At 46.6% G+C, this 23609-nt stretch overlaps 7 protein-coding genes across 11 annotated transcripts; 3 read left to right on the top strand and 4 right to left on the bottom strand.

The window, feature by feature from the left end:
• Positions 1 to 8: 8 nt before the first annotated feature.
• LOC6544554 (rho-related BTB domain-containing protein 1) lies at positions 9 to 6088 on the bottom strand. Of its 2 annotated transcripts, none has more exons than XM_015158619.2 (13): positions 5707 to 6051; positions 3706 to 3923; positions 3540 to 3643; positions 3283 to 3480; positions 2521 to 3057; positions 2210 to 2468; positions 2021 to 2134; positions 1862 to 1948; positions 1724 to 1807; positions 1420 to 1662; positions 1093 to 1363; positions 664 to 838; positions 9 to 607 (listed from the first exon to the last, which is right to left on the bottom strand). In XM_015158619.2, the coding sequence occupies exons 2-12, from the start codon at positions 3883 to 3885 to the stop codon at positions 687 to 689; spliced, it is 2229 nt and encodes a 742-aa protein (XP_015014105.1). In that variant the 5' UTR covers positions 3886 to 3923; positions 5707 to 6051; the 3' UTR covers positions 9 to 607; positions 664 to 686. The 2 variants fall into 2 exon arrangements, with proteins under 2 accessions (XP_015014105.1, XP_001973476.1); XM_001973440.3 differs by having other exon boundaries at positions 12 to 607; positions 664 to 817; positions 5707 to 6088.
• Positions 6089 to 6403: 315 nt separating this feature from the next.
• LOC6544553 (insulin-degrading enzyme) lies at positions 6404 to 10647 on the top strand. 2 transcript variants are annotated; one of them, XM_001973439.3, is made up of 14 exons: positions 6404 to 6679; positions 6743 to 6877; positions 6935 to 7069; positions 7127 to 7397; positions 7452 to 7680; positions 7742 to 7944; positions 8042 to 8127; positions 8192 to 8651; positions 8708 to 9058; positions 9116 to 9347; positions 9407 to 9613; positions 9679 to 9971; positions 10029 to 10238; positions 10299 to 10647. In XM_001973439.3, exons 1-14 carry the CDS (start codon positions 6624 to 6626, stop codon positions 10524 to 10526), a joined length of 3096 nt encoding a protein of 1031 aa, XP_001973475.1. In that variant the 5' UTR covers positions 6404 to 6623; the 3' UTR covers positions 10527 to 10647. The 2 variants fall into 2 exon arrangements, with proteins under 2 accessions (XP_001973475.1, XP_026833292.1); XM_026977491.1 differs by lacking the exon at positions 6404 to 6679 and having other exon boundaries at positions 6686 to 6877.
• LOC6544552 lies at positions 10572 to 12197 on the bottom strand. Its single transcript, XM_001973438.3, has 3 exons — positions 11597 to 12197; positions 11031 to 11501; positions 10572 to 10965 (listed from the first exon to the last, which is right to left on the bottom strand). Exons 1-3 carry the CDS (start codon positions 11832 to 11834, stop codon positions 10619 to 10621), a joined length of 1056 nt encoding a protein of 351 aa, XP_001973474.2. The 5' UTR covers positions 11835 to 12197; the 3' UTR covers positions 10572 to 10618.
• Positions 12198 to 12305: 108 nt separating this feature from the next.
• Positions 12306 to 15117, bottom strand: LOC6544551 (protein inturned). Its single transcript, XM_001973437.3, has one exon. It carries the CDS (start codon positions 15016 to 15018, stop codon positions 12403 to 12405), a length of 2616 nt encoding a protein of 871 aa, XP_001973473.2. The 5' UTR covers positions 15019 to 15117; the 3' UTR covers positions 12306 to 12402.
• A 1302-nt stretch (positions 15118 to 16419) lies between these two features.
• Positions 16420 to 20264, top strand: LOC6544550 (toll-like receptor 6). Of its 2 annotated transcripts, XM_001973436.3 has the most exons (6): positions 16420 to 16719; positions 17098 to 17328; positions 17429 to 17632; positions 17900 to 19518; positions 19581 to 19708; positions 19770 to 20264. In XM_001973436.3, exons 1-6 carry the CDS (start codon positions 16425 to 16427, stop codon positions 19975 to 19977), a joined length of 2685 nt encoding a protein of 894 aa, XP_001973472.1. In that variant the 5' UTR covers positions 16420 to 16424; the 3' UTR covers positions 19978 to 20264. The 2 variants fall into 2 exon arrangements, with proteins under 2 accessions (XP_001973472.1, XP_026833484.1); XM_026977683.1 differs by lacking the exon at positions 17429 to 17632.
• Positions 20265 to 20333: 69 nt separating this feature from the next.
• LOC6544549 (DNA primase large subunit) lies at positions 20334 to 22140 on the top strand. Its single transcript, XM_001973435.3, has one exon. The coding sequence runs from the start codon at positions 20444 to 20446 to the stop codon at positions 22040 to 22042; it is 1599 nt and encodes a 532-aa protein (XP_001973471.1). The 5' UTR covers positions 20334 to 20443; the 3' UTR covers positions 22043 to 22140.
• On the bottom strand, positions 22125 to 23430 carry LOC6544548 (vitellogenin-1). 2 transcript variants are annotated; one of them, XM_001973434.1, is made up of 4 exons: positions 23235 to 23430; positions 22914 to 23173; positions 22721 to 22856; positions 22125 to 22663 (listed from the first exon to the last, which is right to left on the bottom strand). In XM_001973434.1, exons 1-4 carry the CDS (start codon positions 23428 to 23430, stop codon positions 22125 to 22127), a joined length of 1131 nt encoding a protein of 376 aa, XP_001973470.1. The 2 variants fall into 2 exon arrangements, with proteins under 2 accessions (XP_001973470.1, XP_015014104.1); XM_015158618.1 differs by having other exon boundaries at positions 22125 to 22856.
• Between the last annotated feature and the right edge of the window lie 179 nt (positions 23431 to 23609).

Genomic DNA, 23609 nt, shown 5'->3' with positions numbered 1-23609 from the left:
ATGTGAGATTTGTTCGTAATTGCTTTATTCTATCATTCTGTACAAAATGCGTCCTTATCATAGAGAATTGCTTAGAGCTATGGCTAGACAAATGTTTCCGTAAGTAGGAATTCAAAAATATACATACATACATGTCTTAGGTAAAGGTACAAATATAAGGATATACACATGTCTGCGTCCTTTAGCTTTCCACACTCCCTGGAATCGTGCAGAACAAGTTGAGTGTACACCAATATATCGTAAGGCAATACAGCGAAATGCTTCGCTTCGCCGAGGTGCATGTGCATACATACTCGTCTATGCTTTGCATTACATATGCGTATAAATATAAGAAATCCGAAGCACTCTGCAGTAGCTCCTTTGATTTGGGTCGAGCTACGTTGGACTTATTAATCAGTAATCACTAAGGCAAATTTGCGCTCTATATATTGCGTAGTGTCAAAAGCAGACGCGCCACTCCTCTCTCCATTCCCAATCCCTATCCCCGACCACACTAAATCGTGTCCTTGAGGTTTGTTATGTATGGATTTGGAAAAGTATCAAAATACTTAAAATCGTACAGATGAAACAGATCAGGACCGGCAGGATCACAATGAAGCGCAGTGATCTGGAAGACTCGGATATAATCATCGAAGAATCCTTACTTTAAGTTCATTAACACACCTTCCTTGCCCTAGGGCTGGGTGTCAGAGATTCAGGTCCATGTCCGCCTCCAAATCAATGTGGTTGAGCGAGTTGCCGGCGCTGTTGAAGATCTGATTATCCGCGTTGCTGTTCTCCGTGGTGCCACTCACATCACCGCTGCGCTTCGATTTACCTAACAGCCAGCAAGAGAATACTTTGACCAAATTTCGCACATTAATATTATGGTGATGGCGTTGTCGTTGTAAATGAGCAAGGAAATCAACAGGAAAGGAAAACAATAACGAGACACCTAGCTACGAATACAAACCGCAGTGGTGATACATACATTATCCTCTAAAGCTAGCTGAAACTAAAACCTGAGCTGATCCTCCGATTGGAGTATTGGACTTGGATGTTAAGTGTGGTGGGATGTGGAGCAGATAATTTCGTAAAAGTAGCAACACTTACCGCCCGTGAAGCACAGACAGCCCTCGTCATCGCTAGGCGATTCCCGCCTCGAAGTCTTTAGCTTTAGCTCCTTGTTCAATTCGTTCAGGCATCGCTGATAGTAATCATAGTCCTTCAGATACCAGACTGGTGGCCATCGGTGCTCGCGCAAGTACTCCTGATTATCCTGGTGCAGCGCCTTTAGGCCCTTGAGGGAAAACTTACAAATAAGGTTGTAATTGACGCACAGGTATGACATGCACCACTCGGCCAATTGATGTGCGTTGTGCAGCTGAAAAGGAATATATTGTATTTCGGGGTATACGTCTTCAACTGATCCCTATATACCTTCACTGGCTCAAGCAGCTTTAGACAGTGATCCACCGTTTCATTGGTTTCGTTCTGGGAAATCAGAGTGAGATCTTCAATAACGCGGCATTCAACCAGGTTTAGCAGCCGCGGCAGGCAGAGTCTGTTGGCCAACTCCAGCAGATTGAGGCACTTAACGGCCGATATTGGCGGAATCTGGTCAGTGTACAGGTAGCACAGCAGCTTGTGGAATGTGTAAATTGTAACGCCAGGGAATACGATCTGAGGTAAAGCAAATTTGTGTTAGCTATTTTTAGTTTTAGGGTGTTAAAAGTATTCCTACCACATTGGAATGCGCCTCGCGAAAGTCGCCCAACAACATTGCGCGCATGACATCACAACGACCAACTAGCACAGCGCGGTGTGCCTGCAATGCAGTAAGGGTAAGTTTGAAATGTTTATAGTAATTCAAGGGACAAACCTTCATTAAACCATCGTCCAATTCAAAAGTGACATCACTGAAGCACCCGTCACCAATGCAATGCCGTTCCATGCTTTCTTTGATGCGCTAATGTAAAGGAAATAAAATGTTTAGGTCCAGAGGTATATATAAAGGACATCAGAGCATCAATGCGCTTACAAGGCAAATGTGCGGATTTGGCTCATCGCTGGAGTTCTCCATAACGGTTTGAGGCCTGGAAAGTAGCTGAGTCAGTTGCGGCAGTTCTAATAGATCGGCAGCTTCTCTAATTTCCTGTGAGCATAAACAAATATTGATAGGTTAAGTTCTCATAAACATAGCACTAAATATATTGAAACATTATCCTACCTCCAGATTATTGCAATCCTTGTCAACGGTGCCGGTATAAATAAATCTCAGGCACTGATGCAGAGCTTGCGGAGAGATAAGTTTGCTAAGGGTGACAATTGTCTGCAGACCATTTACACCCCGATGATTTTCTACGTGCACCAAGCGAATGCTCTGCAGAACCGGATGATGTAGCTCCCTGTACAAGTCGTTGGACCGCCTAGACTCCATGAGAGGTAACGCTTGATAACTGGAGCGGCGCTTCAAATGTTCCCACATTCTGGTGAAGAAAAATGTCAATAGGTTCACTGAGCTTAGGAGGCAACACCCACCGTTGTGTGCGTGATTCGTAGCGGATCAGGGACTCTGTGTCGTCGTTGAAGTCCGCAATGGTGGCCTCCCCGAATGTTGAGCTGACCATGCTAGATTCGCTGCTGCTCCGCCCGCCCATATCAGTCAGCTCAGTGCTAAGCAGGCGCTGGAAGATGCTGGACGCGGCGGCTAGCATGAACCTGTGCACGGCGAACTTGGTGCCACCCGCCCCGACCAGGACGAGGTCGGTGTAGGCCTGCGACAGGAACATGTTGTAGATGTCCTGCCGATAGTTGCCGACCATGACGGTGACCTCCGGTGGTGGTGGCTTCGGTGGCCGGAACGGCGCCTGCAGCAAGGGCTTCTGTACCTTCTTCAGGTTTGTCATCCAGAATCGCTGCTGTCGACGTGCAATCAACGCGGACCGGATGGCATTTTCAAACACCTCATTCACCCCAAAGTAGGTGAAAACACTGGTTTCGTAGTAGGCCACCCCTAGCTCTTTGGCGACGGCACGCGCCTCATCCGGCATAACCAGGTCACTCTTCAATGCGGCTCTTTAAACGGATTATAGTAATGATTGTTTTTAATTAAGTGCAATTAAATAGAACTCCTCTCAACATCTTAACAAATGAATTTGAATTATATAGTGTGTTATAAATATAATCTAAATATAGATTGCTACCCAGTGAATAATTGAATTGATTAAAGAACCCGCACGGGTTTTAATTTAAAACTGAAAGCTGCACAAAACTGCCTGAAACCTGTTAGCATATGCATACCGAACAAAGGTTCCCTTCTCGCCGAAATACGAAAGATAGTTCTCGTCGCGATACATGTAGCGCAGGTCGTTCTTGCAGCCAACTAGAATGACGGGAACATCCGGACAAAAGCGGCGAATTTCCGGATACCACATCATCTTGCAGTTGCGCAGGGAAATCGGACTGGCAATGGAAAAGCACAGCAGCACCACATCGGATCTGTAGGTCAAGAAAATATCTAATTGATTCGAATAGTGAGTGCTGCTATGATTACAAACCTGCCGTATGCGAAACGCCGATCCTTGTCGTGGTCACCAAATGTGTCCCATAGGCGAAGTGAGACATTCACTCCATCCACCACCTCCCAAGATCGCTCGAGCACCTTTAATATTTTGAGACTCGAATAAATTCGATAATTAGGATTGTTAGAGAATGGTAACCCACATCCTTGTATATGCGATACTGGTCGATGGCCCACACGGTCGGCACGTGTGTGGAGAGGAGCTGGGATAGCGAGACGTGCTTGTTGCAGGCCCTTGCGCAGATCAGTCGGGTCTTGCCCACCGCCGTGTCCCCTACCAGGACGCACTTCACCAACTCTTGATGCGGCTGCTCGTTGTCCATTTTGGGCGTGTACAAATAGCAGAACAAACTTGTGGAATCTGAAATGAAAGGAATGTTGGATGTTTTTGTGATTTAATCAGGATTTCGTCAATTTGGATGTACATATGTTCTGGTGAGGAAAACAGTGTCTTAATATAAATATTTAAGCTACGTAGAACTGCTCCCCTTATTTTTTCGAGATCTGACAAGGTCTATCGCTGATGCTAAATTCTCGACTAACAATCGACATGCTAATTACTAAGTTACACAAAATATCGTCTGCATTAACGCTTTGCGTTTAGGCAAAATTGTTCTATCTCGTGATTAATTTGATTTGGATCTACATTATTAAGTGCTTCCTAAAATATAAATAATTTGTAATATTCTGCGCACTTAGAAAATTCACTTTCACGATCACTTTGAATATCAAGAATAACTGATCTACGTCAATAAACTATTTTGTATGTCTACTCGCTGGACTCGGTGAAAACTCAAATTACTATCGAGAAATCGGATATCTGCGATTCAAATACACGTGTATCTATGGGAGCTTCGGAACATTTACCGAGAAATCTATTGGATTTCGCAATCGGCGTCTATCAAACGCCAACCAATTCATTGACCCCCGATGCACTTGTCGTGGAGGAAGTTGAAGCCAGTACCTCGGATACGGAGCGATAAGCTCTCTTGGTCTCTAATTGAACCTAATTGGGGCTGCACTAAAAATATCTGCCATCAATCCTCCAGTCGCAATGAGCACGCTTCTTCCTGCGTGGCCCACGCTCCATGGCAATCCATTGTCCGATCTTCTCGACGAGCTGCAGTCTATTTTGGGACGCGCTACCAAAACAATAACCATGCAATTGAAGGCACTTTAAGCGGTCGCCCGAAGCGATCGTTATTCTCTACAGGAAAGTCTTTTGTTCGTTCGAAGACTTTAGGTTGCTGTCAATATTAGGGATCGTTGACCTCAGGATTACATAGCAATTGGTTGCACTTTCGCTTCGATTTTTTATAATGAATCTCTTTAGTAGAGCAGAGACCTTGAAATCATATTACGGATTTAATTATTTATTGTTGGTCTTAAACAAAGTAAAGCAAAAACAATGAAATATGTTTTGAATGAGAACAACTGGTAGTTCTTGGAGATCTCAGGTATATTGGAAGATTAAATATGCAGAAGGTAAAGTCGTTTGGAAATATAGGTTCAAGTGGCTGGCATCTGTACCATAAAACATAACCGATTTTTGCCATTTGTTAGAGATAAGCAGGTTTCTCAGTTTTAAGTTTTCATTCTAAAATATTTCCACAAACAATAGTCTTTTAATACCCATCTTAGCCCACAAAAATCCAATTTATTTAGCGACGGGTGCCAAGTTGTTTTCATGCGAGGTGTGAACCATTGGGGTAATTAGGCGGTTTGATTCGCGAGAACTTGCAGAGCACGCCAGCATATTAGCATTATTAACGAATTTTGGTTGCTTTGCCATGTCTGGGAAGTCTCCTTTCTTCAATTTTGCCAGCTTATTGATTTTCTCGTGCCATTGCAAAACGGTCACAAATACCGTTACCAAACGGACACATTCACACTCGCACACAGGAGGCACAGGGACTTTTAAGAGGGGATCTTGAAGTTCCCACACGCCATTCCGGTAAACTTGGCCCATTTTGGGGCCCAGAGAACGAGAGGAAAAATCGTTGAACACTTGCGCTTTTTGGCGAAGAAAACTCAAGTTAGTGGGTAAACATTTTGATTAGAACCTAATTGGACTGCTGGGCGAAGGGGAAACACAGAATTCACGAAATCATGAATCTCCGCGGACGTAGCACTGCAGCACTCACCTCTGAAAACGGCTAATCCCACGGTTTGCACGGATTTGCCTCAATGTTCTTACTTTTGCGTATTGCACTTATCAACACGCACACCAAAGCACGGCATTTTACAACAATTTGCATTTATTTCTGCACCCACACACCGATGGCGACGCAGTTTATGGTTCGCAACACGCGCAATATTTTCGGCTGGCACAACTTTGGCATCGCTGCGAGCTGGTTGCCGACGGCGGCGGATAAAAACTGCTCGCTGGTCAGGCGCACTATCAATGAAATTAAAAAATAATAAAATGCAGTTACAGCCCGCAATTCTTCTACGCGCTTTGACGGTAGCCGGCCAGTGTTGGAGCACGGCGGCGGATGGTTGCACAGCGTTGCCAGATTGCCGGAGCACGAGAATTCACGGAAATTTATTTTTATAATGATAATTTTCAGGGTTGCCCTATTTTTATTATATGGTCATAAGAAAATTCCAAACAGGTAATTTACATTTTGAAATTGCCATCTATTCTAGATTCAACAATCTATCCTTATATTAGTCTAAAATAACAATTAGGAGTATTATTAAAATAACTTCAAATCTTCATCTAAAACCTTTTAGATTTTCCACATTTGAAAATAATGCTAACTGATGTGCATTTTTTAAAATTGATTCCATTCTCCAATCTGGAACCACTTATAAAATAAACGATCTGGCAACGCATTGAACTAGTTCTGCCTGCGCGGTGCGTTGGCAACCCTGCGAACAGATGATTATTTGCTATTTTAGTTGTTGCGAAACTAGTTAGAATTTATTTTTCGGGACAAAAGTAATTAAATTGATTGAACACGAGAGCGGTTAGCTACTCCGCCCACTCTCGAAATTCTTAACGTACGGACGCCACGTAAAGTCGGAGTTGCGTCGTTATAAGTAGTTCTCAAACTCAATGTATCTTACGTGCAGAAAATCGATTTTTGGCTTAACAGCGGTTTTTGGTCGACGGTTGGCAGCAATAAATGAAATTTCCGCCAGCGGACACCACTAAATCGCAATTATTTCGCACAGGTCAAGTGCGTTGAGGGCCAGCATTTCAGTAACACATCGATCGATTGGAACACTTGGCAAACCCAAGATGACAATAGCTGAGAGCTCACAAAAGTCCGCAACCAGGAAGCCAGACAGCATGGAGCCCATTTTGAGGTAATTGCGAGTTATACATCTTAGAGGTCGTCTGAGGCAATAATTCATCGTTTATAGGCTGAACAACATTGAAAAGTCGCTGCAGGACACACGCGACTATCGGGGATTGCAGCTGGAAAATGGACTGAAGGTCCTGCTTATCAGCGATCCCAACACAGAATTCTCAGCGGCAGCTCTGTCCGTGCAAGTGGGGTAAATAAGATCAAATCGTCACTCAATGTTTGCCTTTAATGACTATACCCATGGCAGCCACATGTCGGATCCCACGAATCTGCCTGGATTGGCCCACTTTTGCGAGCACATGCTGTTCCTGGGCACTGAGAAGTATCCCCATGAGAATGGCTACACCACTTACCTTTCGCAGAGCGGAGGAAGCAGCAACGCCGCCACCTTTCCCCTGATGACTAAGTACCACTTTCATGTGGCGCCGGACAAGTTGGATGGAGCTTTAGATCGTTTCGCGCAGTTCTTCATAGCCCCCTTGTTCACGCCCAGCGCCACAGAGCGGGAAATCAATGCGGTATATAATCTCATAAGATAAATTGATTACAAAAATAAGCCGATGCCATTGCAGGTTAACTCTGAGCACGAGAAGAACCTGCCCAGCGATCTGTGGCGTATCAAGCAGGTGAACCGGCACCTGGCCAAGCCGGATCATGCCTACAGCAAGTTCGGCAGCGGCAACAAGACCACCCTTTCCGAAATACCCAAATCCATGAACATAGATGTGCGGGATGAGCTGCTTAAGTTCCACAAGCAGTGGTACTCCGCCAACATAATGTGTCTGGCTGTCATAGGAAAAGGTTTGTTATCATTATATTATTATTCTGTCGTTTCTGCTAGTAACTAATCAATCCTTGACAGAATCATTGGACCAACTGGAGGTTATGGTATTGGATAAATTCTCCGAAATCGAGAACAAAAACGTCGAGGTTCCAGATTGGCCACGCCACCCCTACGCCGAGGAGCGCTATGGACAAAAGGTGAAAATAGTGCCTATCAAAGACATCCGATCGCTGACGATAAGCTTTACCACAGACGATTTGACACAGTTCTACAAGTCGGGCGTAAGTTCTATGTACCACTGCGATGTGGCTACGGATCAATCAGAGGAATGCCAAAAAGTTCCTCCATAGCCAGCCCACCTAACCTCTTTTATTATAGCCTGATAACTATCTGACGCACCTCATCGGTCACGAGGGCAAGGGCAGCATTTTATCCGAGCTGAGGCGTCTGGGCTGGTGCAATGAGTAAGTTCATCAAGACTTTCGGTTGCATATTCTATTCATATGCATATTTCTATTCTTTTTCCAGCCTTATGGCCGGGCATCAGAACACGCAAAACGGCTTTGGATTCTTCGACATTGTCGTCGACTTGACGCAGGAGGGGTTGGAGCACGTGGATGACATTGTCAGGATCGTGTTTCAGTACTTGGAAATGCTGCGAAAAGAGGGTCCCAAGAAGTGGATATTTGACGAGTGCGTGAAACTCAATGAAATGAGATTCCGCTTCAAGGAGAAGGAGCAGCCGGAGACTTTAGTCACACATGCCGTCTCGTCCATGCAAATTTTTCCCCTGGAGGAGGTACTTATTGCTCCATATCTGAGCAACGAATGGCGTCCAGACCTCATTCAAGGCTTATTGGATGAGCTGGTTCCCTCCAAAAGCCGAATTGTAATGGTAAGCCAGAGTTTTGAGAAGGATTGCGACCTAGCGGAGCCCTACTATAAAACCAAGTACGGCGTTATGCGCGTGGCCAAGGAAACAGTGCAAGTACGTTTAGTTGTATTACGTAGTTCCTTAAAAAAATAACCTTAAAATTTTTGCAGTGTTGGGAGAATTGTGAACTTAACGAGAACCTGAAATTGGCGCTGCCGAACAGCTTCATACCAACAAACTTTGATATTTCCGAGGTTCCAGCCGATGCACCCAAACATCCCACGATTATTATGGATACCCCCATTTTAAGGGTTTGGCATAAGCAGGACAATCAGTTCAATAAACCCAAGGCATGCATGACGTTCGACATGTCCAATCCGATTGCATATCTGGATCCCCTGAACTGTAATCTGAACCATATGATGGTGATGCTACTGAAGGATCAGCTCAACGAGTACTTGTACGATGCAGAGCTAGCCAGTTTGAAAGTTAGCGTGATGGGAAAATCGTGCGGCATCGATGTGAGAATACGTAGCTCTTCTTAACTTTCAAATTGCTAAATGCTCTATCTCTTGCAGTTCACCATTCGAGGTTTTAGTGACAAACAGGTGGTGCTGTTGGAGAAGCTGTTAGATCACCTTTTTGACTTCTCCATCGATGAGAAACGTTTTGACATCCTTAAGGAGGAATATGTACGTTCACTGAAAAACTTTAAGGCTGAGCAACCATATCAGCATTCCATATACTATTTAGCTCTGTTGTTAACTGAAAATGCGTGGGCCAATGTGGAGCTTGTAGACGCTATGGAACGTAAGATATTAGCTAGGACTATCTAGAAAATAAGTTTATCCCTAAGCACTTCTTTATAGTTGTCACGTACGATCGAGTGTTGAACTTCGCTAAGGAGTTCTTTCAGCGCCTGCACACAGAGTGCTTTATTTTTGGCAATGTGACCAAGCAGCAGGCGACGGACATCGCGGGGCGAGTTAACACCCGACTGGAGGCTACCAATGCCTCAAAGCTTCCCATTCTAGCGCGGCAAATGCTAAAGAAGCGAGAGTATAAGCTGCTTGCGGGTATGTCGAATTATTGCTATAAAATTATTGCTTTGTATACAATTATAAATTGTGTCCCACTAAAGGCGACAGCTACCTATTTGAGAAGGAGAATGAGTTCCATAAGAGCTCCTGCACACAGCTCTACTTGCAGTGCGGCGCACAAACTGATCACACAAACATAATGGTGAACCTGGTATCCCAGGTGCTCTCGGAACCTTGCTACGATTGCCTTCGCACAAAGGAGCAGCTGGGCTACATCGTGTTCAGTGGAGTGCGTAAGGTGAATGGAGCCAATGGCATACGTATCATTGTGCAGTCAGCAAAGCATCCGTCCTTTGTGGAAGATCGTATTGAAAACTTTCTGCAAACTTATTTGGTAATAACACGATTGTCTTACAATTACATTGTATTAACTAACTTCTGATATCTTCAGCAAGTAATTGAGGATATGCCATTGGATGAGTTTGAGCGGCACAAGGAGGCTTTGGCTGTGAAGAAGTTGGAAAAGCCCAAGACCATTTTCCAGCAATTCAGCCAGTTCTATGGCGAAATAGCCATGCAGACGTACCACTTTGAAAGAGAGGAGGCTGAAGTAGCAATACTGCGTAAGATCAGCAAGGCCGACTTTGTAGAATACTTCAAGGTGAGAGAATACGAGTCCTTTAAAGATTTTCATTGCCTGAAAACATCTTTCTATTTCCAGAAATTTATCGCAAAAGATGGCGATGAGCGACGCGTTCTGTCCGTACACATTGTATCCCAGCAAACCGATGACAACGCCACGACAGAAGCGGAACCCTTGGAGATCACAAACATGGAGCGTCATAAACCAATCAGCGATATTGTAACTTTCAAGTCGTGCAAGGAGCTTTACCCCATCGCTTTGCCATTCCTTGACATAAAGGCGAAGGGAGCGCGCAGCAAGCTTTAAACTGCAATAAGGATGTTGAGGTTTTTCTTAATAGCACATGGTTTTGGTCTCTCTTTGTTTTAATTGCTCGGATACAAACGTTGTTCTGTCATTCACAAATATAAAAGAATCTGAATCAACAGCGCATTCTGCTTGATGTACGAGCTACCGAGGAGCACGCTGTTCGGGATAGAGAAGCCCATGTCCAGCTTGTTCAGCACCTGTGAACTGAGGTCTTGCGTCCTTCGGTGGTTGTGACTTTGATCCAGTATGGAAATTTTGTGCTTCTGGTGGATGTCTTCGGTCCACTTAGTATTCTGGAAAATTCCGTCCATTTCTAACAAGATGTTGTTGCTTTGGCCAGGGTTAGATTTCGGGTTAAAGATGCCGTATCCTAGTTGCAGGTTCAGCAGTTCGCGATTCATGTGATGGAAAGTGCACTTTAGTTGTAAGGACTTGCCTGGAGTGGGATTATCAGAAAATAAGATATAATACGTGGCAAATCCATCCCAATTACTGATGTACCTTTAAAGCTGAATATGGGGCTACTAACAGTGGCCAATTTGGGAGCTTTGATGAGTTCTGTAACGTTCTCCAACTTCCAATAGTAAGTGAACAACTTTACATCCTGATCGGCCAGTACAGTATTGTTAAACTTATCGACTTCCGTTTCCCGAGCTCCAAGATTCGTGTTCGACTCCAAGTTCTTCAGAGTGGGATTCTTCTTGAGTCCAAGGTCTGGAGCAACTTCGTTTTCTTCTGCTTTCAAATTGGTTGCATTGGAAGGCTTTTTGGGAGGGTCTATGGGCTTGAAGATTGGCGGCACAGCGGTTGTGATTGGCCTCTTAGTCGGAGGTGGCGTGGGTAGAGATGTGGAAATGGCAGTGTTGACTTTAAGTCCGTTTGCCTTGGCTAAGTGCACCAAAATCAGTTTCATTACTCGCAGCTCTTCGTAGAGTTTGTTCTCTAGACTTCGGAAGGCCATGTTCATTTCATCTGCACATTAACAATTAACATTACCATTAACCATTAACCATTAATTAACCATTAACAATTTCAGGATCGAACTGGAAGGAGACCACTGGACCCACCTGATCCACACACTCCCTTAAGCGTTTTTGTGGTGACAGCCTCGGCAGATGCCTTTACCTCCCCAGCAGTCACAGTGCAAACAGCTTTTTGCACTTCGCTGGGCAATTTTGGAGCAGTTTCCGTATCTGAGGGATTCCCAGTGACGTTGAACAGTCCACTGCCCGATTCCTCCGCTATCACCATCACCGTGCAGAACAGAAGAAAGCACAGCATACACGTAGCTGTCATCTTATTCATCCACCTAGATGCCTCTTTTGTTGGACCACCCAAACGGAACTGTCGACGGCTTTCGCAGACTGAGTATTTGAGGAGCACCACCTTGAGCCACTCGTTCACGTGGATTTATTGCTCGGCGTGTCTCTTGACTTCTGGTGCGTGGAACTACTTTTAGAATGGGACCCTCCCACCGAACTCTAAAAATAGTGGACACTTTTGATGGCTTCTGTAGTCTGAACTATGAATGAATGAAACACATTCGCGCGATGTTTGTGTTCTTGTTGAAAAACCTATTTTTTCGCTGCCTTGCCGTACAAATACACATTTGTTTCAATTTCGGCAGAAATTCGGGTTTTGGCAGAGCTTAACACTGAGGTTTTTGAAATGGAATTTGTAAAAGTTTTTAATTATACTTTTGAATTTTAAAGTTTGGTCAGAAATTAACCAAATAAAACATCATTTGAATGCTTATGTAAAATAAATTTGTTTAACTTTCTTAGTTAAAGTTGCATTTATATTTATCGCAAGAATTCGACAGATTGAAGTTTTGATTGATATAAATTAGAAATCCCACTGTCTAAATGGTTAGTTATCCCATGGAGAAAAAGGACAATCGAAAAGCCATTTCGACTATGTTCTGGGGAACATCGGAGCGGTGACACACGTAGACTTCCTTGGCTGGCGACTGAAAGAGCCGACCAACCACCACGAAGCGACTGGCCGAGGAGGATTGGGATTGCCCGTCCGTTTTGGGCTGCGGGCTGACCTCGAGGGTCATGCCGTGCTCCTTGACCAGCGACACTGAGAGGTTACTGTGCCCGTTCGGGTTCGGATGTGCTCTCGAGGACTCCGACAGCTGCCTGCGATAGTGCTTGGATTTCTCCAGCACGGCGTGGATTATGTGACACGCCTGGCGTATCTCGGAGAGGTAGTTGGAATTCTCGGAACTGTCGCTAAATGGTGAAAACAAGGACCCATTAGCTATGTCGATGTAGACGTAGTGCAGCACGGAATTCTTCCAGCCAGCGGATATCTTGACTGGCACCACGTTGTTGATCTCCTTCCACATGGACTCCGTCATCTGGCTCTGATTGTGGCTCTCGGTCCCGAGATTTAGTCCATAGTGGAGGGGATGCTGTACGGCGAAGTTCTCCCAATCGGAACCGCTGTCCGAGTCCTCGGCAGCACCATGGATGGGCGTCAATCGCCTGCGGCAGGATTCGTCCTCGCTGGGAGTCAGACTGTGTATGGAAGACCCACCCAGGGACGAGCACAGTTGGGCCTCCTCCTCCACCGAAGGACTCAGTACGGTAAGCTTCTGCTTGAGGAACGACTCCAGTCGGTTGTTCGGCTCCTTCTCCTGATCTCTACTCTCGGTGACAGTGGCGTCCAGCACTTCTGGTCTCTTATTGGAAACGGACCAGAACATGGCTAGGGATTCTATGCCGCATTGCACCAGGTGGTCCAGGGTCTCCTGAATTTCCTCGATGTAAAAGAGCGATGGACCCACCACCGCATCCGGAGCCATGTCCGGAGCATCAAAGATCTTTAAGATCACAGCCAGGCTCAAGTGGTTCTTGGTGCAGATGGTAAGGAAATATCGCCCTGTGGCACTGGGCAGCACTATCTCCTCCCACACGTACATCTCGCGAACTTTGATTCCCGGAGCAGCCACGAGCAACTCGAAGATCCCTCGGCAGCGCAGGAATCCCTCTACGCTCACCCTCACTTCCGGTGGCAGCAGGCTGGCCACCAGGAATCCATCGTAGTACAGCGCACTTCCGTAGATGAAGAACTCGCGATGAGTGGTGAGTGGCTCATCGTTCCAGTTGCGATAATCCATGGCCTCCATTTCACTAAGAGCATCAAAGATGCGCAGCTGCGCCTCCTTGGGCAGTGGCAGGCTGCGGGATTGTCCCAGAAGCTCTTCGAAGCGAGTGTGACCTTGGCATCTGGCTACGAGCCGGGTCCTTTGGATTTCGCAAAAGTGTCGCAGGAAAAGCTTCAGTCTCGAACTATTCCCCGACTCTCCCTCCTGGTTGAAGCTCTCCAGGTCCAGGCCCGGCAGAGAGAAGCGTATGTATCCAATCAGCTCATCCGATCGCAGGCTGCACTCCGCCGCACTGCAGAGTCCTCCGGCGTAGGCGAAGAGCACTAGGAACCCATTCAGTCGTCGGTAGTTGACGTGGTATTGCACCTGGTCCACCAGGAGCCGTGAACTCAACGGCTGGGAGTGCAGTTCGCTGAGAACGGCGTGCAGGGTGAGGAAACTCCCACGCGCCTTAAATAGGAAGTTCTCGGGGATTTCCGGAAAGTAGTACAGCGAATCCTGTTGCTGCTCATGCTGATAGCACTCCGGTGGGAGTAGCAGCATAGCGAAGGGCATTCTTATGTCCACGGAACTGCCGGGACTACCGGAACTACCGAAGTTCCCCTCCGTTATTAACATCTGCTCAAACTTCTCCGTGAACATGAGAAAGTTCTCCACTTTGCACACCTGCTCCTCGTGAGTGTTTGGACTATACGCCGGATCGGTGGGAGAAACGGCACTGGCCGCACCGCAGGATTGGAAGCCTAGGCACACCTGAGTGGGCTCCACGAACTGCTGGAGCAGCTCATCCACATTGCTGGCATACAACTCTATGCCATTCAGGGATCTAAACCAATCTCCCCGTTTTATGCCGTGCTGCAGAGCACTCAGATCGTGAACGAATCCATCGACCATCAGGCATTCTGGCTGATCCGGAAAGGGCAGCACCCGGAAGCCCAGTATGGACTCCACCGCCGTGGACCGACGGCCGAAACGGAAGCGATCGGCGGCAGTGATAACCAGATCCAGTTTCTTGGGATCGGGGGCAGCCTTCTTGAACTGTGAGAATCGGAACTCTTGCGGCTCCGCCTGGGTTTCCAACTGGCTCTGGCCGTGGGACTGGTTGTGGTTCTGACTCTGATTATTGCTGTGTGGCTGGCGACGCGATGACTTTTTTCCCAGGCGCAGCGATCGGCGCATGAACTCCACCCGCCGCTCCGCCGAGACGCCAGTCTTCTCATTTCTCACATACTCCATGTAGAAGAGACTCCCGTCCGCGGCCACGTACTCCTCCCAGTTGGCCAGGTCGCTGCCATCGCTGTACGAGTGGCTCAGCGAGGAGTTCGAACTGGAGAAGGCCTCCGAGGCCAGGCTGCCCGGCGATTTGCGCATCATTAAGCGGGGATAGTTATCTGGCTGTAAGTGGCCTAGTATTCCAGCTGCAAACTCAACTTTCTTCCGCCGATGGATACCGCCTGAGCTCAGCTCTGACTATCGACTAAAAGCCGAGTTCCCAGCTCAGCACTCAAAACCAGTTTCCGATTGAGCTCTGGGTGCGACCAGCCCCCTGCCACTCCACTCAAATTCCAGCGGGAAACGAGCCACTCTCTTTCTGATCTTGTTCTCTATGAGCCAGGGGAAACTCAAAACCCACCATGAGTTGTCTATCGGTTAGGAAAAGCTGTTAGTTAGCTGCAGTAACACAATGACTACAATGTTTCCCTTTTATAAATGGTCGCATTTAAAGCCAGCTTGCTTCTAAATTTGTCCTTTTCCTTCTTCCTGCCCCATTTTCCTGATAGGTATGATATTGAATTATAAATAATAGTCATGGCACCTCCTTACAAAAATAGAGTTCCGTCTGCAAAATGCTGACTATGCAAGAAGTCGCATTGAAGCTTTATAGCAATATTGACGTGCTATTATAAGGATTGCGTTATCAGCGGAAGATAAGTGACATGTTTTCCTCAATGGGTGTCCGATGTTCACTTGTTATACTCGCAGAAGGCTGCCGCAGAAGCTATCTCCCAATAACTACTTTTACGGCTAGTACCCTGTATGATATGAAGGGAATTGATATAAATAATTGGGCATTTGTGCAGCCTGCGTTTCAGTGGCTAGCGTTTCCCATCGCCGATGGTCTGGGAATCCAAGATTTGCCAAGTGATTTGTCTTATCGGTCCTGACTATACGCCGTAATAGTCAGACAGGCTTTTCTGTCTGCGAATCCCAAGCACTTGAGTAGTATCTTACTGAATTTTTGTGCTGGCCAAAAGCGAGCCGTCACTATATGTGTTGATCCAGAGCACCGATCCCCCAAAGTACGGGCCTAATAGCCGTACTCCGACGACCACATAATTATCCGATAAGGAACCTGGCGTGGGCGTGAGGCGGGACGCTCACTGCCACCGAAAAAGCGATACGCTGATAGTCCCGGGCCATCCAGGGGAAGATATTGCCAAACCTGATAAGCCGTATCATGGCAGAATTAGCTGCACATAGGTACCGCAGCTACCAGTTATTCTGGCTGACCAATAGAGCAGGCCAGTCCTCCAGCCAGTCCACTACGGGAATCCGAGGCGAGTGCTTCGATCAGGCGCAATATAGTCGTTCGCGGGGAAAGTCGGACGACGGTTAACTATCACAAAATGTGGCTTCGATTTCGGAACAACCAGTGCAACTGAATGAGTGGCTAAAAATTGTATGGAACGCGATTATCCGGGCGATTGTGAAATCAAACAGCTGTCAAATCTAATTTATAATCCCCTTTACAAGCAATATTAGTGCGCAGTTCGGTGAACATGTCTCCCAAAAGCATATTGGACGTGATCGTATTAGCATGCCTGCTCCTCGGGAACGTAAGGGATATATCCTCCGAGTTTGCGATCCAGGATGGGCTGATAATAGAACGAGACTCAGCCACCACAACAAGTGAGGAGGCCGAAGAGGCCAGCAAGGAGAGAACTGACCTCAAGTCGCTCATGCTGAAATACGAATCGGATGATGGAAACAGTTGTCTCTTGGACATGATCAAGGACGAGGTGATATGGTGGCTGTTTCCCAACGGAACCCTCAAGGAGGGCACCACTCAACACGGTAAGCCCATCCATAAGTCCAATGGAACATCGCTGCTTAAGTTTCAGTTCGATTGGGCATTGTTAACAGCACTCAAAGTGATATATATTTGCACGCTTCCGGCAACGAGGATCGACTGCTGATGGAGCTTTTTGGTTTAGGCCAAAGCCACCAGAATCGGTAGCATTATGGAACTCCTTATCGGTAAAAGCTTTGCATACTTGTAGTTTGATGGCTCCGGCGAAGCTATTCGCTGCTATCTGGATCGTAGCGTTAATAGATTGTACACTCTAATTCTATAAGATCGGACACCTGGGTACATGGTGATTCCTTTATCATTTATAGGTCCTACCCTACAATGGGTTTTCTTATCGTACCCCAATATTTACCTATTTACAGCGCATAAAATGTATTTGGATCTATCCCATGGTAACATAAATGAGGACTCTGACCTGCTGCGGGAGGCGAAACTAACGCGGAAGTTCATGTTTTGGAGGACAGAAGTCTTTTCCGCCGCCTTCAATATGTTGACTGCAGCTCCGTTCGGGACGCTGTACTCCATGAGGGAATCCTTGAAGCTACTGTCGCTGCGCGGGAATAATTTCGCTGAACTGATTCCGGATGCCGAAGGTAAGGTTGGTCGGGATTGATATGCCATTTAGTCAGTTATGAGATCCAGAATCGCGATGGCACCCGATTTCTGATGTCCAGTTTCCGTTCGCCATTTCAGCCTTCGCTCGATATGTAAACGAGTCCCTCTCGGAGGCTGGTAACAATGTACCACAATGTGACAACACCACCGACCTGTATGATCGGGAGTGCTATCTTTACTTTAACAACAACACGAACATGGTACACTCAATCACAACCAGTAAAAACTATACGAACTATATTAAGGTCTTGAAAGATCGTTTCGATCAGCACGGACGTACATGTAAGATCTCAGCTCAAACACAATTACACGGCAAAGACATTTTCCGCAAACATCCTCATGTCACAACTAATCGCACCTTGGTATCTGTCATTAAGTGCATCATTTCCTCGTTTTATAACCAGCAAAATGTTTTCACATTACTTTTTTTTAAAACATGCACATTGTATATCATTGGAAGAAAGCGATTTATGTTATCATGGCAGATATTCTTCTTTAAGAATCCGTCTTTAGTTTTCTAACATTTTCTATTTCTATTCCCTTCCCTAGCTGAATCCATAGCCTGGGCCTCTTTCCCCAAGATGCCCCGACTTGTGGAGCTGGACATCAGCAACTGCAGCATCGAGTACGTGAGCAAGGAGGCGTTCAGGAACGTCAGCAATCTGCGCCGGCTCTTCATGTCGGACAACAAGATCATGACGATAAGCCACGACACTTTCTACCACATCCAGGGAGTGCAGTATCTCGACCTGTCATTCACCAACTTCCTGACATACAGCTACCAACTGCAGTTGCCCACTCTGGAAATGGCCTTGAGTCTGATATACGGCCTGAAGATCCAGCAGAATGTGTTTAAATATCTGCCGGAACTGATTTACCTGGACCTCTCCCACTCGAAGATGACCAGGAATAGTGCGGTGGCTTTTGCTCATCTGGGGGATAAGCTGAAGTTCCTCAGTCTGTGCTACACCGCCATTCCCATGGTGAGCAGTACCATCTTCAAGAACACGGTTCTGGAGGGTCTCGACTTATCCGGAAATCCCTACCTATCCTACAACATCATCGACGATGCCTTCGATGGCATTGCTAGCACACTAAAGTATTTGTACTTCGAGCGATCGAATATTAAGGATTTGGAGTGGTCCAAATCGTTGAAGAAGCTGCAGGTGCTGGGTCTAGCGGGCAACAACATAAACGCTCTCACTCCGGCCATGTTTCAGTCCCTGGAGTCCTTGGAGATCCTCGACTTGAGCTCAAACCATGTGGGCAACTGGTACCGCAGTGCCTTCCACAACAACTCCGCCCTGAGGGTTTTGAACCTGAGGAGCAACACCATCAATATGCTGTCCAACGAGATGCTGAAGGACTTTGAGCGCTTGGATTACCTTAGCCTGGGGGACAACGACTTCATTTGTGACTGCCATTTGAGAGCGGTGGTGGAGGTGGCGGCCACCAATAATAAAGATCCAGACTGCTCCTATAAGCTGCTAAACTATAGTCAGACTGCTATAGGTGAGGAAGTAATATCTCTGGCGGAATCGCTGATAATAGATCGCAAGCTTTGGCAGAGTCGCTATATTCCCTGGCTGCAGAGGAGTTACTCCAACATAAGGGATTTCAACCGAGCAAATCACATAATCAGGCTGCGCTTCTCCTCCGAGGATTACAAGGTAGCCAAGTGCTCCGTGGCCCAGACCTATCACTTAGAGGACGTTGACGGAGATCTTACTCTGAAATTCCAACTACTCGACTACGAGGCCAGTCAGTACTACTGCTTCAACAACACCGATCAGCTCCAGGTGGACGAGCTCAACTGCCAGATCAGATCGATGAGTGATCTCACTGAGGAGTTGCACCGCGTTACGAACACAGTGATCGTGATTATCGGCTCTATAGCTGGCGCTTGCATCCTGGGATTTATAATTTATCTGAAGCGATGGCACATCCACTACTATTACTCTTCCCTGAAGTCCGCTGCCCTGTTGTCCAGTGCCTCAAAGGAGTCGGTGGACAACTTCACACACATATCCCAGAGAGATCCCAGTGCCGTCTACGATATCTTCATCAGCTACTGCCAAAATGATCGCCCCTGGGTGCTCAATGAACTCCTGCCAAACGTGGAGGAAACTGGCGATGTGTCCATTTGTCTGCATGAAAGAGATTTTCAGGTACGCCTTACTCACTTATAACATTAACTTACTAATGAAGTACAAATCTTCAATACGTTCAGATTGGAGTAACCATCCTGGATAACATCATCTCCTGCATGGATCGCTCATATTCCCTAATGCTGATCATATCCTCCAAGTTCTTGTTAAGTCATTGGTGCCAATTTGAAATGTATTTGGCGCAGCATCGGTAAGGAAACTTTATCTTTCCTGTCAAGTTCACTATACATACCTCTGTGCACATATTGTAGCATCTTTGAGGTCAGCAAGGAGCACTTGATCCTTGTTTTCCTAGAGGATATTCCACGAAGAAAGCGACCCAAGACTTTGCAATATCTAATGGATGTGAAAACATATATAAAGTGGCCGACGGCCAAGGAGGAGCGGAAGCTGTTCTGGAAACGTTTGAGGAGATCTCTTGACCTCATAGGGATCAGTTCCAGAGAGATCAATGTTTAGAAATCATGTAATTTCAACCGAGAGTTCTAGTCAGTTGTGCAAGTACCTGATGTAGTATATAAAAACTTCATTATTCTTTGATGAAGAAGACAGTTTCCGCACAATAAAAATAGTAATAGGCAAAAATAGCTGTTTAATATAAGCATAGTGTATACAGGTTATATTAATAAATAAAGGTCTAACTATTTTTAAGAGCCGAAATATCTCGACAACGGCAATATGCGTATTTTAACCCGGATTTAACCCACAATACTTTAATGCAATTGACTGGTAAAAACAATTAAAAATGTGAAAACAGTGAAATAAAAACTTCGTTCGATAAACGTAACGAATAATCCCCAGGCATCGATAATGGGTTAAAAACTATCGATAACAACTGAAACAGCTGATATTGGCCATCCATATTTTACGCGCCAAAAACGAACAAATCTTCCACAAATTGTAAATTACTTAAGCGCGACGCACAATGGAATTTGGTCTGAAAAAACGCGCGAGACATGAGGTCAAGGTGGAGGTGGCCAGCTTGGAAACTAAGTATCCGCACAACGTCATGCTGTACCACTATCCACCGACGGAGGACGTGCACATCGACGAATTCGAGGAGCTGGCTTTGGAGCGCTTGCGACTTCTCCGCGTCTTGGATCGCGCAAGCAACCGGAACCAGCGCCTGCTCTCAGATGAATGGAAGGAGAACGTGAGTGCGGATCTGACCCGCGAGGGATTGCGCAGCTATCTAAGGCTCTGCTCCGCCGGCGGAAGCACCAAGCACGAGGCAGACATCCAGACCCGCAGGCGGGACTATCTCTCGCACTTCATTCTACGGCTGGCCTACTGCCGCTCTGAGGACCTTGCACGCTGGTTCGTGGCCCGCGAAATGGAGCTTTTTCGGTACAAATTCGCCGCACTTAGCAGCGCCGAGGTGAAGCAGTTCCTTGAGGCCAACGGCTTCGAGATTCATCCCCTAAGCGAGGCCCAGAAGGACGAAGTCAAGGACGGCCTGTACGAGAGCACGGCGGGGCAGAGCGTGGCCAAGATCGAGCTGTTGGACTTCTACAAGGTGCCCTTCACCCAGGTGCTGGATCTGGTGCGAGGACGTCGCTGCTACTTAAAGGCTGGCTTCGCCTATGTTAACACCCACGACCTGGTGTCCCTAGTGGGCACCAAGCAGCAGGATGAGATCGAGCAAGGCCTGCAGGCTGCTAAGACTATGGTGGATGATGTAGAAGCTGACGAGCGCATCTCTCGCACGCTGAAAGCTCTACATAACTCTTATACCGGCAGGGATTACACCGTATGTCGGGATGCAGCGATTCCCATCGAGTCCCTCGATCAGCTCTCCAAGACCTCCATGCCTTTGTGTATGCGTATGTGCCACGAGCACATTCGCGCTCAGCATCATATAAAACACAACGGCCGAATGCAATACGGCCTGTTTATCAAAGGAATTGGTGTTACGCTGGAGGATTCGCTGCGCTTCTGGCGCGAAGAGTTTACCAAAAAAATGGACGCGGATAAGTTCGCACGCAGCTACGAGTACAACATTTACCATAACTACGGAAAAAAGGGTTCAATGGTCAACTACACGCCCTATTCGTGCGCCAAGATCATCAAGGATGCGACGGGGCCGGGCGATTGCCATGGTTGTCCGTATAAGTACATGGATCAGGGCTCGTTGAAAACCAAGCTGTCCTCCTATGGCCTGTCAGCCAGCGCCGTCGATGAGGTGATGTCCTTTGTGTCCCGCGGTCACTATCAAATTGCATGCGGAAAGTACTTCCAAATTACCCACAATTCAACCGTCGAGCCAACCATCATTCACCCCAACAACTACTTCGAGGAGAGCCAGATAACAATGGGCAACCGACAGAAGCGCACCAATGGTCCTGCTTTGCCCAAGGCCAGAATCAAGGATATCAAGGGCCATGGGGATCGGTCCATGCTGATGGGCGAGGATGACGATGAGTTGTGGCGAATTGCGGAAACCCAAGAGCGCATCATGCAGAGCCAAAAGGACATATCAGAGGCCTTTAATGACGATCTAGATCTTACGCAAATCGATTACTAATCGTTGTGCAACATATAGTAACTAAGGTACATACTTAAGCATCGTAAATAAGAAGAATTAGAGCTAATCTATGATTCGACTTTCACTCCTGGCATAGATAGCACGTTTTTAATCTCTGATCAATTGTTTCTCTCGAGTTTCGGCCGTAAGGAGGCCAGCTATTAACATCTACGTAGTAAATGCCCCTGGCTTGCCGATTAATTTTATAGCCCATCGGGGAAATTTTGCCAGCAGAACAATCCCGTTTTCTGAGCTTATCCCAAGAAGCGCACTTGTTGCCTATGAAGTTCTTCTCCTGGTGTGGATATGCACTCTCGGCGAAATACTCAACCGCTCTGGTATGGGAGCACCCGATGGTTAGGCAGCCCGGCTGGAAGGGATGTGCTCCACCGGGATAAAAGTCCACATCCCCAAGGGGTCCACGCTTGGCGAGAATACCAATGTTTGTATGGATTATGTCCACTAGCTTGGCATCGCCTCGCGTTAGTCCTGGCAGGATATTTTCCCGCCTGAAACAGGGTTTGGCCGGATCCAAGCCAGTTATCCTGGGGATAAGTTTTCCTGTAAGCTTCGTAAAAGTGCGACCAGCAGTGCCCATAATGTGAGCTCCCAGTGAATGTCCTACAAAGAAATCAGAACCAGAATTTATAAAGCCTAAGGATTCGTTTGTGAACCCACCAATTAAGTGAATATTGCGAAGTGGGGTCAGCTCTATAAGGTGGGTCAGACCAACTCCAATATGCTCGCCAATTAAATCCGTGTTCAGCGCCGACCAGGAGTAGAGGGTGTCCACATAGTCAGCTGCATCTACAATCTTAAAAAGGCAAATTCAGATTTCTATATACTTTCAAAATTGATCCACTGGACGAACCACAAAATTCACATCGCCACGACACATGAATGCCTTGGAGATCATCGAAATGGCCGAGGATTCGTTTACGGTGTTTGTCCATCCGGTGGCCAAAATGACCACCTTGCGTCCTTTGCTGAACCTAGAGTGCTTCCACAGCTTCGAGGCCTCCAGCAGAGGCACACTGTAGTTCTGGCAGGGCGTCATATACTGAAAATGCATCTTCCTTATGTCCGGAGTGATTTGCGGAGGGATTCTGTCCATAAAGAGGGTGGAGGAGCCTGGCATTCAGTTCACAGTAAGATACAGCTTTTTTTAATAAACACGTGAAGTTATCCTTACACACAGCATCAATTACGTTGGAGGCCAATTCAAGTGGAGTAGCTGTGAGTATGTTCGCCTTAATGGTAACGATGTCAGTCAAAAGTCGGGGCACTGAATCCCACCAACTCCTCGTCGACTTGCCCTTTTCATCTGCAGCTATATCTCCGAGTGCTCCGAGGCGTAAGAGGATAACAATTGCACACAAAATCCGCATATCCCGAGTGCACTTTACTACACCGATGCTGGAACTAGTTTAAGTTTTGCAAGTATGGGAATTAACGCTAGGCAATCGGCCATTGTTCGGTGATGTTATTGTTCCCAATCTGAACCCAAAAATATTGTTTACATACCCACTGAAAAATTCATACACTGAGTAAATGAGAGTGTTCCAGT

Source organism: Drosophila erecta, unplaced genomic scaffold (genome assembly GCF_003286155.1).
Source record: "Drosophila erecta strain 14021-0224.00,06,07 unplaced genomic scaffold, DereRS2 tig00000021-arrow-pilon, whole genome shotgun sequence".
NCBI classification, from domain to species: Eukaryota; Metazoa; Arthropoda; class Insecta; order Diptera; family Drosophilidae; genus Drosophila; species Drosophila erecta.
Note: the sequence above shows the minus strand (reverse complement) of the source record. Positions and strands in the feature narration are given on the sequence as shown.